Raw genomic sequence first — 22,072 nt, 5'->3', positions numbered from 1 at the left:
GTTCATGCAATTTGTGTTAAACTATTGGATAAAGGGTGTCCCTTCCAGTCACCAAAACGAGACTGTTCTCCACCTCGGAAAACAATGGAGAGAAACAGACAACAAATTTGGGGGGGAGGCAATAATTATTCTCCACGCCCACAGGAGTACAGGTAGGGAGCAATGGATGTAAAAACAATGAGGGAGGTTTCAGCTGTAATTGGAAAATATTCTGGCATGAAAACATTTAAACCCTGGAACTGACTGCCTTTCATTATTATGACCTGTCAATAATTAACAACTTTTAAGAACAGATTACACAAACAGTTATCAAAAGGGATACAAACATTTGATCTTGATAGGGGGGCAGAGAAGACCTACATGACCTGCAGAGGGCCTTCTAGCCCTGATTTTGTTGTTTCAATGCTATAAATCAGAATATGCCAATATCTATCATATTAGCATCTTCTAAACATATCTCTGAGTTAAAAATATTTAAGCTTCTACTGTAATAACTGAGCAATTATTTGGCATAGATGATGATACAGGAAATCTGGCAACGCACCAGAAGCAAAACACGCAGTCATGCATCTCCTGAAAGATAGAGTTGGGAAAAGTATTCAACATATTTTTTAAACAGAACGTGGTACGAGTTTAAGGTTGTTAAAATCTGTTCAAATATTTTTCATTAAAACTGCAGCAGTTCTGTCAATAAGATAAGGCTCTAAGATAAAGGCAGTTTTCCCATCAAGACAAACTCTTCAGCATCTGCAGGCACTCACCCACAGATTCTTCTACCTCCCCACTAAAATATAATTTCTGTATCAGCTATGCACTTGCATTTGTGCAGAACCAGCATAATGAGGTCCCTGTACTCCTGCGCATGGGCTCCTATAAAGGTCTAGAGATAACCATGCACATTCGAAGCTCAAGTATAGTGAAAACAGAAAACAAGTCATTAAACCTTGCAATACATATTGACAAAAGCGGTTTAAGAACAGAGGCAATTTGCCATCTATTCGTAATGATTGCTGCCCTCCATGCTTTGTGTTGTCTTGTGGTTGGCTTATTTCCCCACCCATGCTTACAAAGGGCATGTTGTTTATGGCCCCACCACAGATGTTACCAAGTTTTCACTACCATTTTTTTTTACTGAGTTAGCATTTTACAGAAATATATCCTAGCATGTACATAAACCTTTACTTACTTAGGAAATGCTGTTAGTTTCAGCTAGATCACAGAACTGAAAAAACTCACCACCAGACAAAGCAGACTTGAAGTTTGGTCTGTTGCTCACACCTTAAATAAAGTAGATTTTTTCCCCTCATAAACAAAAAATAGATATAATCAGCTTACGTAACAGATGTTGATAATTTTACAAAAATAGTAGTGAAAAATGATGATTGAGCTCAGGTATTCAGTTGGCTTGCTTTTGCTCCCAGCTACTTCCTTCCCTCCACGAGCTCACACTGCTATTCGCAGCCTTCCTTTCCAATGCATTAGGGCAGGCAAAGGTTATCTGGACACTTTCCACACACACAAATATACTCGGCATATAATATGAGAATAGGAGCTTTTAACAACGCAATTCCTTAGTTCAGCACAATATAATTTATCCTAAGCATTGCTCATATAACATATCATAAAGGCACGGGGAGAGAGTAATTTCAGAGTATTTGGAACTGCATCTTTTGAACAAAGTTAATGGTGAAGAGGAAGAAAAATGTATTCCTCACCAGAACTGAGGAGAAGGTTTTAGAAGAGCAACTATGAAAAATGTAAAGTATTTGAAAGAGGGTGAGGTCTGGAGCTTCACTTGTTTTTTAAGGGATGGTTGGAGCAGAGGCATACCCACAACAGGAGCAGGAAGGGTAGAACAAGTGGGAGGAACAGAGCATGCAGCGATAGATGTGTACGTGGGAAGCTGTATAGCACAGTGAGTCAACAGGAGGCTTTGCAAAGTAGGAGGGCAGTTCTAGGCCAAATGCTTAGTAAGTTAGCATGACATCAAGGGATACATTTAGCTTGGACAGGCTTTAATTTAAGAAGCTCTTAAGCAGCAGAATATAATGGCTTGATATTTGCCACTGGATGTAGGGATGGGAAGAAGGGCAGCTTGGTTTAAGTCTGACTAAAGATTTTCTTTTCTGTATTTCTTGTTTTTTTTATGTATTTGATATCAGGTAAACAAAGCATACTTCTAGGAGCACAAGAGCCAAGTACAACTAGAGCCAACAGCAGTTTAAAATGAGGCACCAAAGGATGCCAATGAATCACAGCATCAGAGCCAATGCATTCAGCACCTCCCCAGGCGTAACTGAGCAGTCCCTTCTACCCCAGGGAAAGGTCTCAGACAAAATGAGAGCAGAAATGACCACCATGGAGGCCCAGCTGCAACTGCAAATCCCTGTCCTGAAGAAGGAAACCCCAGCGTTGCGGGGCAGTGCCAGCAGGCAGGACCACTGCTGCCTCCTCAGCAATGTCTCACAGCACCTACGTCCTTCCCTGGCTTGTCATTCCAGCTCCACACTGTACGCAAACTGCCTCTCCAATCCCTCTGCCACAATAACGACAGGCAAACTTAATTAGTACTGCGAACAGTTTGGATGTCTGCACAACAGGTTGCCAAAAAGAAAAAAGAAAAAAGAAAAAAAAACACAAAGATAACTAAGAACATTTGTTGCATAATGTAATTCAAAGCTTCTATCTGTAGGACCAATACAAGCCATGTTTATTAATGTTACACATTATGTCTTAATTTGAAACATAAGCGAAAGCTTGTTTTTGTACTGCTTTAATTTTAATGATCTATTATAGAAGTATAGTACATAACCAGTTTATTTTTGTAAGACCAGTATTATATATCCAACGTAGATTTTCTCTCCAAGCTTCTTACTCAGACCAAAACATAATAAAATGACAAAATCGCTGCATTCGCCTGCATTTATTTGCTTTAGGGACTGGCAAGAGAAAGCAATGTATCTTCATCATACTTAGAATTTCTGTAAACATCATGAGAAAATACATACCACAAACCACAGATAAGTGTAACCGCAAGCCTTTTTATGTGACATGTTTTAAAGGGTTAGATCGATTAGATTTTTACTATTGCTGTTATTATTAGAAGTATTCCTGTGATCTAGAAGTACTCTAACTAGGGCAGAAAGGTTAAGTATCAGCAAGATGTGTCTCAGGATAACCAGGGATGAGTGCATGTCACACAGACACAAGCTCACCCACTGATATTATATAAATATACACACAGATCATGTGTATACACATACACACTCACACAGAAAAACATTAAATGGCTACTCTGCACTTACTATCGGAGTAACACATCCGTAATCACAGAATCCTTAAGGCTTGAAAAGACCTCCAGGATCATCTGGTCCAACCATCCTCCTACCACCAATGTCACCCACTAAACCATGTCCCCAAGCACCACGTCCAACCTTTCCTTGAACACCCTCAGGGACGGTGACTCCACCACCTCCCTGGGCAACCCATCCCAATGCCTGACTGCTTTTTGCGAGAAGAAATGTCTCCTCATTTCCAACCTGAACCTCCCCTGGTGCAACTTGAGGCCATTCCCTCTAGTCCTATCAGCGGCTGTCTGTGAGAAGAGGCCGACCCCCAGCTCCCCACACCTTCCTTTCAGGTAGCTGTAGAGAGCAATAAGGTCTAATCTTGAAGTTAAGGGCACAGTGACAACGAGCAACCCCCATAACTGTCAAGTAAACTAAAGGATATTGAGAAGTAAGAGGCTGCACGGGCACGGCTACAGCCCCCTCCAGTTGAGGTGCTCCAGCAAGCCCCCAGGCCCGTCGTCCTGCAGACCTGTGATGGGCAGGAGCTGCACCCTTGGGCTGCCGGGGAGAGGCAGCGGGAGCAGTGAAGGGCAGAAGAGAGGAGCCATGAGGATGGAGAACCCAAGTACAGCCATGGAAACAGGAAGGGGCACTGGGGCTTCAAAGAGATACTGCTGATCAAACAGGCACGTTGGCGAAAATTCACGTAACTGGAAGAGAACACCAAACCGCTTCATCCAAGAGGGCATTAACACTAGAGGTGATTTCAGGCCAGTGACTCTCAGCAGTTAGGAAGTAAGGAACATCAGTCAAAATGTTCTTTTTAAATCACCAGCGCTTGAGCTGGGCCCTGGAGATGACCTCCAGAGGTCCCTTTTGGCCTCAGCCATCCTGTCAGAAAGTGTCATCAAACTGTTCTTCACGGCCACCTTTCAGCAGAGGCACACAAAAAGGCCACGTACGTCCTCCTCTCGGCCTCTTCCTTCCTCCCCCAGCCAGCCACCATGCTTCACAGAGCTCTGTAAGCAGCTTTGGGGGGAGCAGTAACCAACTTTTGTTGTTATTTTGTTGAAAACTTCACTTAGATCTTCACTGCCTCCCTCAGCTTCATGGAAAGAATCAGATATTCAGGGGGAAAGCAAGAGAAACAATCCAAATTAAGATAAAGGGGAAAAAGGCACAAGCAGTGAGCTTAAGTCTGGGAGCGCACTATGGGATAAAGAATGGCTTTAGTATACCAAATTAAGTAAAAGGCTACAAAGTATTTAAACTTTTGTGGCTTTGTTTGTTTGTTTTTGTTTTTCAATAGGAAAGCGTTACCTAAACATAGGCTTTATTTCATTACAAACAGTAAATGACAGCAGCTTAGGCCCACTAAACAAGTGCAAGTTCAGTGACTCTGATGCCCCTGAAGACGAGACGTGTGGGATCCTGAAGGTGAAAGAGGTTTGAACTGCGAGCACGGCCACCAGCAGCACCTGGATGTTTTCCATCCATGTTTTTCATGTTCAAGGAAACAGCTTTTTCTAAATGTTCCAAATAAAATGGCATTGGAAGTAGCTCAGCTGATCATAATGACGGGACATCTGCTGATGGTGGAAATAGCACCCTCTGTCCTTCCTCAAGCAGCCAAGATATTAAACCGTGCGTAGCAAAACAAATCAAATACGCAGCAACGGCATTATAATATAGCCTATTAAAAGCATCAGTTGGCTAGTGACTCCATTTACCATCTTGAATACTGCTGTTACCCCAAACATCCATTTTCTCTTCCTGTGTCAACATGGCAGCAGCTTCAACACAACACGCCAGTGCTAACACTGCCGAGAGCGATCGTTCCCCTAGGACAAGACAGTTTGGGAGCCCAGCTGCATCTGAGCTTCTGGTATGCTCCTTGAGAGAAGCAAGGGCAACCGTCAGACACCCAGAGTTCATGATGATGTGTAAATAAAAAAAAGAAACTCTGGTACTGTATTCTGGCAATGTTATTCGATACATTTTACTTCAGCTTCCTAAGGAGATTGTTTTGAAGATGTGGTTATTGAACAATTTCACATACACAGCCACTAACATTGAAAGTTTTAACCCAAAGTGAGTTATTTTTCTAAACACAGAAAAGTATACAGAAAGTATAAACATACATTTTCTGGGGAATATTAAATATTTTTAGCAAGATATCTCATTTCACCTACTTTCACTCTATGGATGGAGCAGCAAGGTGCTACAGGATTTACTTTTCTCTGGGACCAGTCAAAACACAAGTTCACGTTTCACCCCTAGCTTCCTCCTGGTTTACCAAAGGATGCTCTGTTCACTGGTTACTGAACACTGAATGCCCAAAGTTAGACTTGGTAGACTTGGCATTGCATCAACAGCAGGATTTCCTATGACAGCACTTAAAATAAAGGGATACACAAAATCACAAGCCCTCCTACCTAATGAGCTCGACTAGTGTACTTGAAGAACAGCAACTAATGTTTACTGTCATTGTCTCAAAACTGAGGACTAGTCATTTAGCACGTATTAAAAATACACCAAACAGAAACGTTAACTCTTGTAAGCTTACAAGGAGCATCCCCTCAGCTCTGCAGAGTAACTCAGCATTCCTTAACAGTACAACAACCACCTGCAAGAACGCCCACAATGCCCGTTCTGTGCAATGCATCGCCATCAAGCGCTGCTGTTACAACCAGGCCAAAGGACGCGCTTCTTGGAAAAACTAGCAACTTACTGAAAATTATAGCTGATTTGTGCAGATCTTGTGTATTTATAACACTTCTGTTCCAACATTTTTCCACAACTATTAAGGAGTAAAAAGGGAAGAGTTGGATATATTCAGCTTATAAAGATATAAATATATAGATATCAATCCCTTGAAGTCTGCTAAAACCACAGAAAGATGCAGTTCTGCTTCAAATAAAATTAACCCATTAGAAAAATCTATAGTTAATTTACATACATATCCTAATCACGTTGAAATACCAATATTAAGATTAAGTGCTGCATCCTTTCACATTCGTCTAGCCACAAATCTTTAGTAGTAATAGGCAAAACAAGTACCTGATGTATAAAAAAATCTCATAGTAGAGATTAGGAAATCTTTATTACAGAAATTAATAAAAGGCACCTTAAAAATAGCCTTTCACCTGTGCAAACCAATATTAAGCAGAGAATGAAACCAACAGGGTTAAACAAGCTTCACCATGGAATAGTCATCTTAGGAATATGAACAAAATACTGAAAAACTCTTGTTACACACAATACAAGCATTCTACTTTAAATATAGAAAAGTCAAACTTTCTACCTCCTTTTTTTTTTTTTTAAAGGTGTAAAATGAATGTTTGCATGGAGATGATGCCAGAGGAGTTAAAGGAGTTAAACAGAAAATTCTAAAAATATTTTAAAAATAACAATTGGTGATAGAACTACTCTCAGAGAGGCAGGCTTCATGTCTTTCCTGGCCTGAACAATACAATGTCAAAGATCACTGCATAAACCAGAATATTTTAACTTGATAGCATTTAAATAAAATTATGGCTATGAACATGCTTCTGTGTAACCATATACATAGTATCCCATTCTTACACGTTTCACAGATAGACAAGTTTAAAACCATGTACCCATTGACTTTTTTCTTTTTTCTCAGCACAGATGGCATTTCAAGAGGGATTTTTTTGTGCCACAGCTAACACAAACCACAAAGAAATTACTCTTATTGAATATTGCCTGCTGTTTAAAGTGTTTTGAAATTACACTCCATTTTTTAAGGGAACTGAAGAGCTGAGAACAAGACATGCATTCACAGCGATAGCTAGCAGATAGAGCAGCAATGACTGCTGAATACAGCTCCTCAAGAACCAGCACCCAATGCTGGTTGCAGATTAAGGACACATTTTTCCTCTGTGTCACATTGGAAGAATTCATTGAAATTTGCTTGGTAATGAGATCATTGTCCATTGGCAACTTTGGTCACACAGATGAAATAATTCAGCCCTTAGTCTGGGCTACCATCAAAATAAGATTTTAAAGAAAAGTGGCTACACTTCTATAGATGGAGACAAATCTTCTTTGGTGCTTTGAAAATACGATTTTCTAGAGAAATGGAAAAATTATTGTTATGTGTACATATACACATGTTGTTTATATATACATATACAGACACATGCAAAATCTTCTAGGCTTCCTTTTGAAACAATGACTACCTAAAATAATACAGACTTCAACATCAGGCACTGGGAAAACTTAACATTACCACAATTAATTGCACAATCAAATCATCATGTGTTTATTTTTCAATGGAATTTCATTCCTTGGGAATTCTATCACACGCCTGCAGTTAAAAAAAAAAAAAAAAGGCAAATAACATTGGCCAAAAATCCAGATGGCTAAAATCATATTAATGGTGTGTGAAGTTCCTCTCCTAATAAAAATTAGAAAGGAAAAAAATGTAGAAGAAAGGGTGCAATTTAAAAATTATGGAAACAAAGCAACAACTAAGAAGTCTGTGCGATGGATGACCTGTTGCTACAAAAAGCCCCACCAAGCAGAAAACACCTTATTCATGAGAAGCAGCCTTCATTCCCATTCTTGATGGTTCAATCCCTCATAAATCCCATCCTGCTCTCACAGAATCGAGTAAAGCAAAACAGGCTGAAAGACCACAAACACAAATAGCTGGCATTATACCAAGTTGTGTGAAAATCACTAGCAAATGCAGGCAACTATTAGTGAAGAAAAGAAAAAGCACTCTACTTTATTCATGACATTAATATTCCCTCTACTCTAGGCATTACTGAAAAAAAAAAAATATCTCATCCAAAATTCACACTTTAGCAAGAATACCACGCTGACAAAATCCTGCTGGATAGGTTAGCCCACAAATCTAAGAGTGGTGATGAAAAGATGAATTGCTCTAGTCACACACCTGGAGCACATGCAGCTGTGAAACCCCAGCCTGTCTACGTTATTTGTAGCTGACCACGTTCAGCCACCCTGTGCAAGGGACTGTCCTGACCGTGTCCTCTGCTCCCCAGCACTGCTGAGACTTAATCTACCATCTGAAAGGTGAGCTTCCAACAGCTTAGAATTAGTCACAAACACACCTACGGATACGTTCCCCTTCTCCATCTCAGCATCATAAGAAGCTGGTTCAACTATCATGGCAGCAAGCACTAGGCAAGTGATCTGGAAGACCCCAGTTATATGAGCAAGGTGACTTTTGGAGTTCTGGTTTGGCTCTGGGGTAACTATAGTAAGCACCTGCAGAGTTTTTATTTGCAACTTAATCTACGTTTTTTCAAATCTGATTCTGCTACACCACTTCTGTGTGCTTTTTCAAAAGCTCTAGGGTTTAATATACATACACAGTCCTTCTAAAAAGTGAAGAAAAATCAGTATGAGAAAGCAGCATCCAGAAATGCATTAAGAACAACACATTGACTGATTCTCTGACTGCTTTTTGGATAAACTTCTGTTTTCTGTTAACAGTCAGATCCTAGAAGGCATGCCTATTTTTCTTGCAGCAGACCATGACAAGCAGTTCACCATCAATATTAAACATAATCAAGCTCTAATGACTTTTTGGGTGAAATCCAATCAAGCTGCACACAAATTTAACTAAAGAAGTCTAGCAAAACAAAGCAACAATATAATACTTCAATAATTAGCTGGTGCGGTTATTTGGAGAAGCTGATTTTAAACACATGGTATTGCCAAATACCAGCATTTTTACAGAAGCCCTGAAATACGGGAATTACTCTGGGAGTAATTTTCATTACATGAAAAAACAATGGTTTTCAAAGTTTCCAACCATCATGGATGCATAGAAGACAAAAAAATTACTACACTCAATCTATAGGGTGGTTAAAAAAAGCACAAAACACTTGTGATATATCTCAATGGTATTTTGAGCTGGAAGGAAAGCTAGCAATAGCTTCAGAAGCTTGCAATAAATCTGAAATACAGCCTGGGTTCTTGGCTTTCTGTTTTCATCCGTTTGACCGAAAAGCATCAGCACCCTGGGGGTGTTTAAGGAAAGGCTGGATGTGGTACTTAGGGACATGGTTTAGTGGGCAACGTTGGTGGGAGGGGGACAGTTGGATCAGATGACCCTGGAGGCCTTTTCCAAGCTTAATGATTCTCTGACTCCCTCTGATGTTGCCTGATCATTCCATTCTGCCGAAATTATGTGGCATGTAAAAACGCTGCTCTCCCATGGAGAAGCTGAAGGTTTTCTACAACAGAGTGAGAAGAACCACAGAGGACGGCATCTGAATAAACAACATCTCTGGGTAAACGGAACAGCACAGCGTCATCGTTGGGTTCTTCCTTCCTTCTGCAAGCACACTGTGAAGTCCTCCCCGTGAGGGTATCACAGCTAAGCAGACACTGCTTCTGATGGCAGAGTCAGGCTCCTGGAGAGTTTTGGCGAGGAAAACATGCAAATGTTCCCACTGAAATGCGTGGTGCATAATCAGTCCCACCCAGCAGGCCTCGCAGAGGAACAACAAGCTCCCTAACCAGAAGACTGCCCAGAGCTACATTTCCTGAGACACCAGGCAAGAAAACCATTCAGGGATGAAAACGCAGCGCTGCCTGTGCTGTTTCCTTATAACGATGGTCAGAAAACATGGCTACAATTTCTTTTGCCCCAGTTTTCTGTGGCTATTGTACAAGTGCATAGAGAGGCAATGGGGGAAAGAATTCCTAGAGACACTTCATTTACATTATTTCGATTATATCACACATTTTTCCATTAAATTGCAAACTAATTAGCAATAAAGTATAGGCACACGAATAAAAATTAATTCTGTAATAAGAGCAACTGTTTTTAAAAAAGAAAGAGTTGGGAAAATCCAGGAAATTATTGTCATCCTAAATGACACTGCTCAGTAACAGTGAACCAGAAGGCACAGGAACTAGAGGCTTCTACTGCTCAATACCTATTTCCTCACTATAGGAAGCACTTGAGCAGATGAGGTTTAGCTTTGGCTTTTCCTTTAAGACAGTGAACAACATAGAAAAGTTGGACGTTTGGAAAGTTTTGGTTTCCTTCTTTTTTTTTTTTTTTGTTGGACATACAGTACAGGAGGACTGGGGAAAGGGTAAATGATATGGTAAGGAGGTAATACAAACTTCACAATATTTTCAGATTTTCTAGCAGAAGGTTAACAAAAATGAAATTACTAAAACACTCCCACCCAGCAGAGGGATAGGAGTGATGCCTGCCCACTTTCTCCTTTGATTCTCTAATCCTTCTGGATGTTTCAAGTTACTCCTTTCTGCGACACCAGAAAAGACAGCCTTTCTAAGTAATACATAAAGGTTGCGAAGACTTTCCAGATATAGCTGTTCTAAACACATCTGTCTAAAAAGGAGTTTTAGCCCCATCACCATTTCCAGACATTTAGCCTTACATTTTACTCAAAAAAAGGAAACTTCATCCCTTGCTGTCCATCCCTGCGAGGCACGAGCTTGCTCCCAACGCCATGACTCCCGTGCTCACAACTGCGCTATCAGCAGCCCAGGCTCTTTCTCATCTTCCTTGCCGACGTGCTTTGGGAGTAAGTGTGGATCGTGGTAAGTAACTGATGAAAATAAAAATGAGTGAAAAGACTCTGTTAACTTGTACACCTCAGCCTACTGGGGACATCATCTTTGATTGCATCTGACCTCTGCAGATGGAGCTGCCCAAAACACCAGCAGACCTGTGCTTGCTTCTGCCTACAATGCAACGCTATTATTCCCTCCGTGACACCACTCTCTTTTTAGTAAATGACCTTTCACTACTGAGATCCTAGGGATATGTTCTGTGTTTGATCACTGACGTTTGAACAGTAAGCCAACCTAAAGCATATTTTCCTCTACTGTGTAGATAAAATCTCAATTCTCAGAGATAATTGCAGTTTATAGTTGAGTTTTCAGACTGCTTTCTCCAAGACTCCAGCCCTGTAGACACTAAAACTACTGATTAAATTTAAACTTGGAAAGGAAAAGCAAGGAATTCAAATTTCCTTATATTAAACAAATCATTTACTCAAGCTGAACAGTTTCATTTGCACTCATCTGAGTTTCAGAAGTAGGAAAGCTATATAACTTGTTTAATTTTTGTTCAAAACGAGTAAATAAAGAGATCTGAAAAGGGAAAGACTTAATGCTGTTTATCTCATATTTCATTTTTGCATTCCCAAACATAAAAAAAACCAACTTTTTTTTCCAAGAAAAAAACCTCCCAATCTCCTATTTGAATTCAGCAGACACTTCCAATACAGCACATACTATTGAGAGAGACTGCAAGTTCTACAGTTATAATGCAAGATGAAATAAAAAGCGTAAACACTAAACTTAAAAAAACGATTTGCATTTCAGTATTAAAATTCTCTGGTATGTAACAAAATACAGACGCCAGATCTGCTACATTCATCCCAATGCTAGGCCTTTAAAGACCTCCGAAGCACCCCAACCATGCCAGGAATGCTATGGTTATGACACCCCCCCTCCCCGACACATCCATGACATCCTTCCAAATGCAACAGAAAAACCTAAACCCACACCTTCCACCCTCCAGGAAAGTACATAACTGCTGGGCTGTTAATTACTACAGATCTATCCCTTCTCTGCAGATTTCATTGAAAAACAGAATTCTAGTGTCCACGTTTTCCATTGGATTCCTGTTTTCCCACACACACACGACACAGCCACCAGACCATCCCTTCTCTACACTTCCATCTACACTAATTTCAGCACACCTTAGTTTGAAGCACCTGAGATGCCAGGGAGTGCGATAAAATATTTTCACATCCTTAAAATGTTGGAGTCTGTAAGCAATAATTAAAGCACTGCAGCACCAGTGCAGCTGAATGTCTGAGAAGCAATATTTATTATGCCAATATTTTCTGAGCTGTTGGCGATTGTGGATACAGTGGTTCACGAGGATTTTCATTCATATTCATTGGTATCCTTAAGAACAGATGAGATGGGATGGACTTTGTTTCATTTAGTGGTCAAAATGAAGGATATTTATACATGTTACTAGCTCTTCTGCAGACCCTTTTCCAGAACATTCATACACTCCTGTTAATGAGGATTCTGCAGTATGATAAACTTCTGTCTCAAAATCACTGGAGTAAAACTTAACTTTACCCTTTACTTTGGCATTTGAAGTAGATAACCTCCTCAGCTCAATCAAGGTTTTAAAACAAACATCAAACTTCATTTCCATGGCATTTTTCTACTTCAAAACACCAGCTGAGTTTGTTCCAAAGAGCAAATGAAAACTGAAGATCACATGGAGTTGGACTAGATGATCTTCAGAGGTCTCTTCCAACCTCGGCCATTCTGTGATTCATCTCTAATTCTCCCACAGGTTTGTAAACATCACCTGATTAACACAAGATGTCCAGCCAACCCTGCCAGGGGGCGAAAGGAGGAGGAATTGACCTGGGGGAATGAGCAGTTGCATCAGCGCAGTCCTAAAGAGAAGACTGGAAGGGGCTTAGAAAGAGGCAGGAGAATTCAAATGCCTGCCCTTGCACGCCTCTATATTCCAGAGAATACGGCTTTTCAAACTGTGTTGAAGAGGAAGAGAGACTTGGTATTCCCTTCATTACAACAACAAATATTTCATAAGTTCCCCAAGCAAAGGTTTTTAGAGCTCTTCCTGTTGATGTTAGACAGACGGGCCAACAAGTCACCTCCAATTCTAAGGGAGAATTAAATTTGTCTTCCAAATCATGGCACAAGCGACCAAGACATTTATCACACTCTTGAGTTTAGACTCTAGGTTTGTTTTCTATTTCCTTTTCTAAATCTGCTAATATGGCACCTTGACCTGCGTGTCGGAAAACGTGCAAAAAATTTCTCATAGGTACATAAAACCACTTATCTGTTCACAACAAAATACAAGAAAAATTCATAAGACACCTTTGCAAATGAACACATTTCTTATCATCTTATTACCCTATGTTCAAAACTAGTGGCATAATTAGTTCTAATGAGGTATTAAAGACATTTATTCATTCTCTTTTCCACCCTGTTGGGGAAGAAACGTCCATTGCTCAGAAGAAGGATGACTTGACTGCTCTGGATTATCTGCATGAAGTTAAACAAAAAGGCTCTTAAAGCCTGTACCTTCATTTCTTGAATTGTAAAATGGAAATGCTAACATATACTCTGAGAAGGAAGTTGGACCAGGTGACTTCCTGCAGTCCCCTCCCAGCCCGAATTTTCTGATGATCCGATTTATATTGAGACACGTAGGCATGAATGAAAAGGGCAGTCAGCCATTACAAGGCTGATTACAGGTGAAGTAAATATCGTAAAATTTTTAACTTTAAAATGTATAGCTTTTTACTAGATATTTGTTGGAAAAAAAAAAATCCTATCAAAATGCTTGTGAACTTTGTGGTTTTCACAACTGTCATCTATGAGAGCCAGAGAAAAATGATGATCCTGTTCTGGATGACATGGCAAAACCAGATGCTTTATGTTGGCTTTTAGAAAGCAAACAAACCAAAAAAACAACAAAACATACAGTTTGACTACTAAATTTTTAAGTGACATCATAGAAAATAAACATGGAAGAAATTTCTCTGAACATTTTGTGCAAGTGAATTTTCCAGGCAGGTTAAAAAAATATGTATCTTTGCAGATAGACTGATGCCAACATGTAATCACAAACAACAAAAAAGTCTCCCGTGCATTTGTCATCTTGCAAGACAGAACACCCAATTTGTTGTCAGTTTTTCACCACTGTTACATGAGAATCTGTAGCTTTACTGGATGTTTCCTTTACACTCATTTTCAGCACTTGTCTAGAGGAATCATTCCCCTTCTCTCTGAAAACAGAGAACCCCTTCCCCCAAAGTTCATGGTTCTAGGCTATTTTCTAGCCCCTTCTCTTTAAATCACTAGCTAGTATGCAATTCTCAGTTTCCCCTTCTCTTACTATTACTCTACTTAAATGTCAGAACGAAATAAAAATACATAAATAAACCTTGAATTTCTTGCTGTGATATACATCATGTCTTAAAGAACAAATATTTTTTTTCCTCAAAATATTTCCCTATAAATAGCTTATAATTAAAAGTATAACTGCCCAGATGATAGTGCTGAAGTCACAAAAAAATATGTGCATTTACAATAGTTCCTTAAGGAATAAGAAATTAAAAAGCAACACCAAAATCCCCCAATCCCTATTTTGTACAAATTCAATTTCTCTATGCCACTTTTTTCTATTAATTCATTTCACAGACCGCATCATGACCCAGCTCTACCCCTATAGAAGAATGTAACAGAAAATAACATACTACATCCTCACTATCCCGAATAAGGCACTGCACATTCCCATGAGTATAAGGTGGCTGTAGGTATGAAAAAATAAAATAACATTGCCATAAGCTGATTCTAAGTCTCATTTAGAAGATTACTTATCAGGCGCTGCTGAAGCTGGGTCAACAACCTCCTCCTGTTAAGGCATGTCCACTTCTGGGGGTACTTCAGTTGCAGCACATGATAAAAGCAAAACCATTGCAAAAGCAATACAAAGTCCTACATTGCAGACAGTCTCAGCTCCCACTACTACTGTAAAACTTCCGCCACATCTTTCAAGGAGAGGAGTTGTGATCAACTTTGGACTACTTGTACATGAATACTACTAGCCTTAATAGTTCGTAGTACCACTTGTCAAACTTGCCTTCAATATCCCAGTAGGAAAAAAAAAAATTAAACAAAACCCAACTTTCCCTACCTTGCTGGAGGCACATCAATATTTGAAGAAACAACCTTGCGCTTCTGTTCAAGAAGACAAACAGAACGAGTGTTTTCCTTTTCATACTCATGAACTCTGCTCAGTTTTTTGGTCTCTGCTGTTTTTAAATCTTCCTCCTTTGTGGTGAACAGGAGAAACTGTTGGTCTGGCAGTTTTTGACTGATGTCACTTTTCACATCCTCCTGTTGAAATGCAGGGAAGGTCATTTCACGCTTGATGCTGGCTGCCTGCAAAATTAAAAGCAATTATTAAATTTTCCTCTAATTCTCCTAAAAAGTAGGGGGCGAAAAGCCCAATACCCACAGGCATTTACTTCTAATTAGCTCTCTGAATCATAGAATACCATTTCTTTGTCCTTCATAAATTCTGAAACTGCTGTTAATTTCTCAACAGTGTTGAAGACAGTCCAAGAAAATAAGCAGTACTTGGCCGTTTTGTAAAGCAATCAGTTACCTCTTAATGCTAAACAGAATTTAAATGAATTTAAATAATGTAATCCACAGTACGTACAACTTATATTTACTGTATGTTCATTTGTGTTGTGTATCTATCCAGAAGAAATCCTTGCCACCCTCCTCTTAAAATCCTAGTAAAGACGACAGGATTTATACAGATGGCTTTCTAAAAGGCAACCAAGCAATGAAGAAGCTTCCGACAGCCACGTACGGGATTCTTTTAACAGCTATTTTTGTAAATGAGGATTTCTCCATGAGCAGAGAGGTAAGTTGTCACGACCCAAGTCATCTGCTGGGCAGCACAGAGCAGCAGGCGATGCCGGCAGGACCTCCATGAGGAGCCAGCCAGCTCCGCCACCAAGGGGCATGGACACACAAAGGAGTGGCCTCGGCTCCTGCAGCTGCTTCACATAAGCAAAACGGATTTCTTAATCAAGTCATTCTTTCTTGCCAGCACGTAAACCAAAGTCTGGGATGTACAATTTCCCCTGAAACACCGCTCCCCAGCCAGCCATGCTCCTCAGCTCCACAGGGGAAGGCCGTCCTGCGGACCCTTACAGCCCATTGCTCCATGCTGGGTGAACACCTTCAGCCTGCTAACATCCTCACACCCATATGAGCACATGTGGACAAGACAGGGCTAACCAGAAGTACCTGATCATGTATTATTTCTAGGTGTCTGTGCTTTTACTATCAGGAGCGTCAACCACCTACTTGCTGGAAGCCCCAGGGCAGGCCCCAAAGGCCAACAGCCCCCGGCAGGACAGCCAGCAGAAATGCCTGGCTTGAACAGACGCGTTTCCACAGCACATGAACTGCCCCAGAGAAACCCAGACATCTCCTCGGACCCACAAACTGGATTTTTAGACACCTGTAAACTATTGCTGAGCTTTACAGTGGAGAAATCCAGAATGTGCTACCATCAGATACCAACAGCACGAATAAGCAGAAATCCTTTCCTGTGTAAACTCTGCCACCTTACTCCTTCTTCTTTTCATTGTGTTCAACAAAAATACTGCAGATGTAACAAATATTGACATCTATACATAAATAAGAATATATTCTTCTCCCCACAAATCTATTTATAACTTTCAGACCTTAGCAGATATAAAAATGGTGCAAGCTATTGTAAGTTCATAGGAAAGACAATCTTGTCAAGGTAATTTTGTTTTGTTATGCAAAGCGTATGTCACCATTAACACGTAAATACTTAGGACTGATGATTTAATGTCTCTCATTCTCATGTTTCCATGGAAGGGCTTTTGGCAGTTGCTTCAAGAACAAAGCTGGAATTGTTGCTTTATGAATGTAAATAGTAGAAAGAATTAGTCATTTTACACTTCTTCACACACAAACAGATGACACATTACCAAGAAAATTTGCCTGGAAGACAAAACAGTCAGCATGTGATCACACAAAATTAAGCGAAGATATAAACAATATAAATTTAATTATGATTTAATGATTATTTTCAGAAAACTTAGATTTAAAACAAGTCCTTTTCTGAGGACTTTAACAGATGCTGAGGTGCCTTCCATTTGCATCAAAGTTAACTTAGAAAAAGTGAAGCACTAAAGAAAAAAATATATCTGAGAACACCCAGCTTCCACTATCCGGCCCCTAGACATCAGACAAAGCCAAATGAAGGTATTCATAAAAACGTGAATCCCACTGTGAATCCCTAGCACAGGCAGACTCCCCTCTTACCTACCCTCCAATTCCAGACTGAACGCACTACTCATCAGGACTTTTTTTACCCAATAAATTCATGATTTCATTAAAGGATTTTTTTTTTCAACATACGGAACTATTACATTTTATTCGTTGTCAGCAATATACTGTCACACATTTGTAAGTTTACTTTACAGACCTAGTGATCACAAAAGGTTGCAGACTTGCAGACTCAGACTAATTTAACGGTTGGACAAATAAAGTCTAAAGCAAAAAGCAGAATACCTGTGCTGTGATACCAGATTGTCTATTCATATATATATATATATATATAAAGTATTCATATGCAGTTCAAATATATTCAAATAATGGTTTGTTTTTCAAATGTCAATATGCTGAAATAAATACCCAGACCTATCCAAGCATGTGAAAGTGAAAAAATGACAAAAACCACACAGGCAAATATTCCGAAGGTTGCAGGTTCCGAACTGTTGCTGCCAAACAGTTCAGGTCCACTGGTTAGATGACCAGAAATGGCAGAAGACCAAAACTATTGCTTATTCTGTTTTCAACAGCTACTTGAAAAAAAATGATTAACATCTTTTTAAACATCCCCTTGACAGTGATTTCAGATAAAGAATATTTTCTGCTTTAAAAACAGGTGGTGATGACACAAAGACGAGACTTTAACTCGGTAGCCACTGTCCGGTAACTCTCTCCTTCCCTGCAGACAGGTTTTTGTCTTTAATTCATCCAGGTCTACAAGAAACACTTCCACTTGAGATACCTGCCTACATGGTACCTGACCTTTTTACAGAAATCCAACCAAATACATAAGCAGACGCAGATGTGGGAGCATCAAGTGCCACTAGTAATTTGACTGATCAAGTTCCTCACTTTTTGGTAAATCCATTGATTAACCATCGGGACTTCTCTGCCCTCAAGTTCTGCTTCGCAATTATTCACAGTTCTGAGATATCATTGTCAATTTCTAATGGATCTTTGCAGATAAGTTAACTATTCTGATATATCTTACCAGAAACATTTTTTCCATGGATCCCTCATAGCTTTTTAAGCATTTCAAGGCTTTTGGTGGTTCTGTAAAGCCACATCACATTTCAGCAGAAACTTGGAAGGTCTAGCGCAAGCAGATACAGCCTCACTGACAGCTGTACGCTAACACGGTTACATCAACTTATTCCAGCTTACTTCTGATACTTTGCACTTCTCTCTCCTTAGCTGCAAAGCAGTTGTTAAACCACATGATTACGGTGTTTGCTAATGGTTTGGCTTTTCTTGTCATCATACCTTAGTACTTGCCACCTTACTGCCTCCGGTATCAATGGCTGATAAGAACTTGCAGAGTTTTTCCATACACACAACTAATTATCACTCATACAAGCCATTTTATGCTAGGGTAACTGCTTTTCTATGTAATTCATTGCATATTTTTGCCCTCAAGACATCAGTAACCTTCAGCTTGCTTTCAGCTAAGTGCTTTGCAACCTGCCCTCGGGCAACTGACGTTGCTTGGAAGCTCAGGTACAAAAACACGAGTTGGAAGCAATCTGCAAACTTTAATCTAACCTTGTCTATATCTGCAGTTACCATCACCTCCCTCTGACAACTTCCCTCCTGCAGTGGTTGGGCACGTGAAACTGTTGATACGCGTGGAAATGACAGCTCAATGTTACCTGTAGCCTCCTCCCTGCAGCTCCACTCTGGCACTCGCATGTGCTTGGGTCCCTCTTTTTTACTCTTCTTGCTGTTTTGCAACAAGTGCTGGCCCTCCCACTCCTTCTCCCTTGAGTTTTCAACATCAAACAGCGCGAACATTTCCACAGACTTCTTCTGAGACATGAAGCAGGCCACAGAGCCTCCTCCCCTCATTCGGTCTGCAATTCTCCCCCTCTCCGAGGTCAGCGGATCAGGATTGTGGCAGCTGCGCTCCAGCAAACTGGAGGCAGGCGCTGCTGCAGCTAGACAGTTTGGTGATCTTCCCATGAAAACTGAAAGTAGCTTTTTTTTGCTTTAGTTTCTGAGCTGAAACTTTGCTAAACGCAAAGCGGAAAGAGTTTTAGTTTCTGTTACGAAGTCGCCAAGACAGTATTTTGGTTGAGGTTTTTATTTTAAGTTTAAAGTGCTTTCTTGGTTTGTTATTATTTTTAGCTAAAGTAGTTTAATATTCCATATTACAGCTAAAAGATTACCAGGACTAGCACTAGAAAAAGGAGACCCATCTTTTATTTACAATCAAACTGAGTGACTTCAGTTTGGCAGACTATACATGTCACCTCAAGTACAACCCCACGGGGCTTTTAGCATCTTCCCTCAGTTTTGCCGTATTGCTGCTTAAAAACTGAAGTTAGTTAATTTCAGATAGTTTACAAGCATTTACCAGGCATTTAGGTGCCTGCTTTTCCTATACAGAGCAAAGAATTCATCTCCCAAGAATACTAGAATTTACCTGTATGTGATGCAAATGTATAGAAACGCCCCTATAAATGTTAAACCTGACTCCTACGTATGTTCTCTCAACCCCCCCTACTTTCTTGTTCGGTACCTGTCAAATCAGGTGGACTCATCAGGAGCACAGACCTTATTTTTAACAGGCTTTGTAATGGTCTACAAAGACATGGTAACAGGAAAACAATCAGAAGAGCTGCCATGCCCCACAAGGCACACACTTTGCTGTCAGCTCTACAAACACCTCAGGGGCTCGTTCACCAGCGAGGAGCCAGGAATCACAACGCGATGGGATGGCGCAAGAAGAGCACAGCCACCCAGCACTGAGCACCGTTCATCTGAGTTGGAAATGAGGAGACATTTCTTCTCAGAAAGAGCAGTCAGGCACTGGGACGGGTTGCCCAGGGAGGTGGTGGAGTCACCGTCCCTGGGGGGGTTCAAGGAAAGGCTGGACATGGTGCACAGGGACATGGTTTAGTGGGTGACATTGGTGGTAGGGTGATGGTTGGACCAGATGATCCTGGAGGTCTTTTCCAACCCTAATGATTCTATGATCCAACCTCTGCGAAGCTGTGCTGATTAATGCCAGCTGAAGATGCCCACACGCGTGGGCTGCCAGGCAGTCACCCAGCAAACAGAAGCTCACCAGCTAACTCCCATTTGTCCTCACATGTCTGCTGGGACTCTAGAAGGACTAAGATGTACAAGCAGGTCCCCTCTCTGCACAGTTCAAATCCCAGAGGCCTGGGTAAATTAAATAATCTTGCTACTATGGCCTATTTGTGCCATTATGGTTTTTTTGGATTCTTTTTTGTTGCCAAACAGATAAAGGAGCTCATTTTACTACAGAAGTAGCTCTAAAAACATTAAAAAATATATTTTATGAGGGTGGAGAGTAAATAAAAGTTGACCGAATCCAAAACTCCCTATAAAAAATGCCAGTGGGAATATGCTTTGGGAAACTAACGCCAAAAAAAAAAAACAAAAAAAAAAACCAAACAACCAAAAAAACCCGCCAATACCTTATCTTAATATTCCTGATGCCATTGCCACGCTTCCATTTTTATACAGACTTCCTTTTCTCCCTCAACCCAGAAAGTCATACTTCCAGTATTTCAACTAGAGGTCACCATAATTGGATTCCGCCCCAGTGTCACCTCATTCCAAAACCAAGATCCCTAATAAAACACCCCGGCTGCTTTCCAGGTTAGGAAGGATTTCATTTAAAACAAAACAAAACAAAACACACACCAACAGTCACACTGCTCCCATTCTGGATAAATTTCCATGGTTGACAGATAAATATTTTAATTTAATTGTGAGCACTTGGCTTATGTACAATATCAACACTATATAGCTGTTAAAGAAGGCACAGTTCACGATAAGTTTTGGATTGCTGTCTGATTTATTATGCAATTAGTTGGTCTAATTTCATCAACCCTCCCCCCCCACCTTGTGATTACTGGTAAAAACACTAATAGCCACAAGATGGCTTAGTACCATCCCACCTGCCGCACAACTCTGTCGTATTTCACAGGTCATTTTTCCATTCTGACTTTGTGACCACCTCTTCTACTTTCTGAAATAAATGCAAAGATGATATGTGTTAGGGACTGCCAACTTCCATCTGGCAAGAAACCACAAGTCACTGGGGTTTTTCTGTTTGTTTTTTTTTTTTTAAACAAGGGTTTACCATTTTTGATCTACCACTGAACAAATATGCAGTTCAAGGGCAGAGAGGAAGGAGTAATCAATGTATTCCAGCCTAGCAATACTAATAGAAAGTGCTAATGCATACATAATAATAATAATGAAATGAATATATTCAACATGATATACATTCAGCCAAAGTAAGAGATCATTTCTTGTTTTTTTTCAAGCCTATTTTCAGGCACAGCCTGAACAGCCGGCTATGTTCTAGGGACAGTGATAAGCCTATCCATTTTTCTGTAAAAGAAAGAGATCAGAAGTAGAGTTCACAGCAAAACAGAATAAGCAGCAATGAGAAACACTGAACTTATTACCAAGATAACATCATACAAGTAAAAAATATTTAAATTAAATCCCCAGAAGGACAAAGGCTTTGGTTTATTCTTACTATTTCATGCATTATTTGCAGTTGGAGTTCCTTTAGCAGTGTTCTTTCTGTAAGCAGGATCTCATTTCTGTCATCCCCAAACTGCCTTCTCACCGGAAGGAAAGAACACACTGTACAAACTGAATTTCTATTTCACCAGAAATCTCTATTCATACAGGAATACAAAGAGATAAGACAGTTTCTTGTAATGATGCTTGGAAATAATTCAGCCTTGAATTTCAATGTGTTATTACATTTTGGAGTATACTTTGCATTTAATTACTTGCTTCACCAGCTATTGCTCATTACACATAAACCTTGTCAATCTAATCACTCTAGGCATTTG

At 40.1% G+C, this 22,072-nt stretch overlaps 1 protein-coding gene across 3 annotated transcripts in view; it reads right to left on the bottom strand.

The window, feature by feature from the left end:
- The window catches only part of ZNF704 (zinc finger protein 704), a 102,907-nt gene that overhangs the window by 69,941 nt on the left and 10,894 nt on the right, over positions 1-22,072 (bottom strand). For all 3 annotated transcript variants that reach the window (XR_014579213.1, XM_083822995.1, XM_083822994.1), the window contains exon 2: positions 15,037-15,284. Coding sequence is in view for 2 of the 3 variants with exons in the window: in XM_083822994.1 (XP_083679120.1) it covers positions 15,037-15,284 (248 nt within the window). In the remaining variant the exon portion in view is untranslated. The remainder of the gene's footprint in view (positions 1-15,036; positions 15,285-22,072) is intronic.

The sequence above is a fragment of the Anser anser genome (genome assembly GCF_964211835.1).
Source record: "Anser anser genome assembly, chromosome: 2".
In the NCBI taxonomy this organism is placed as follows: Eukaryota; Metazoa; Chordata; class Aves; order Anseriformes; family Anatidae; genus Anser; species Anser anser.
The sequence above is the reverse complement of the archived record's forward strand: the minus strand, read 5'-3'. Positions and strand labels throughout refer to the sequence as shown.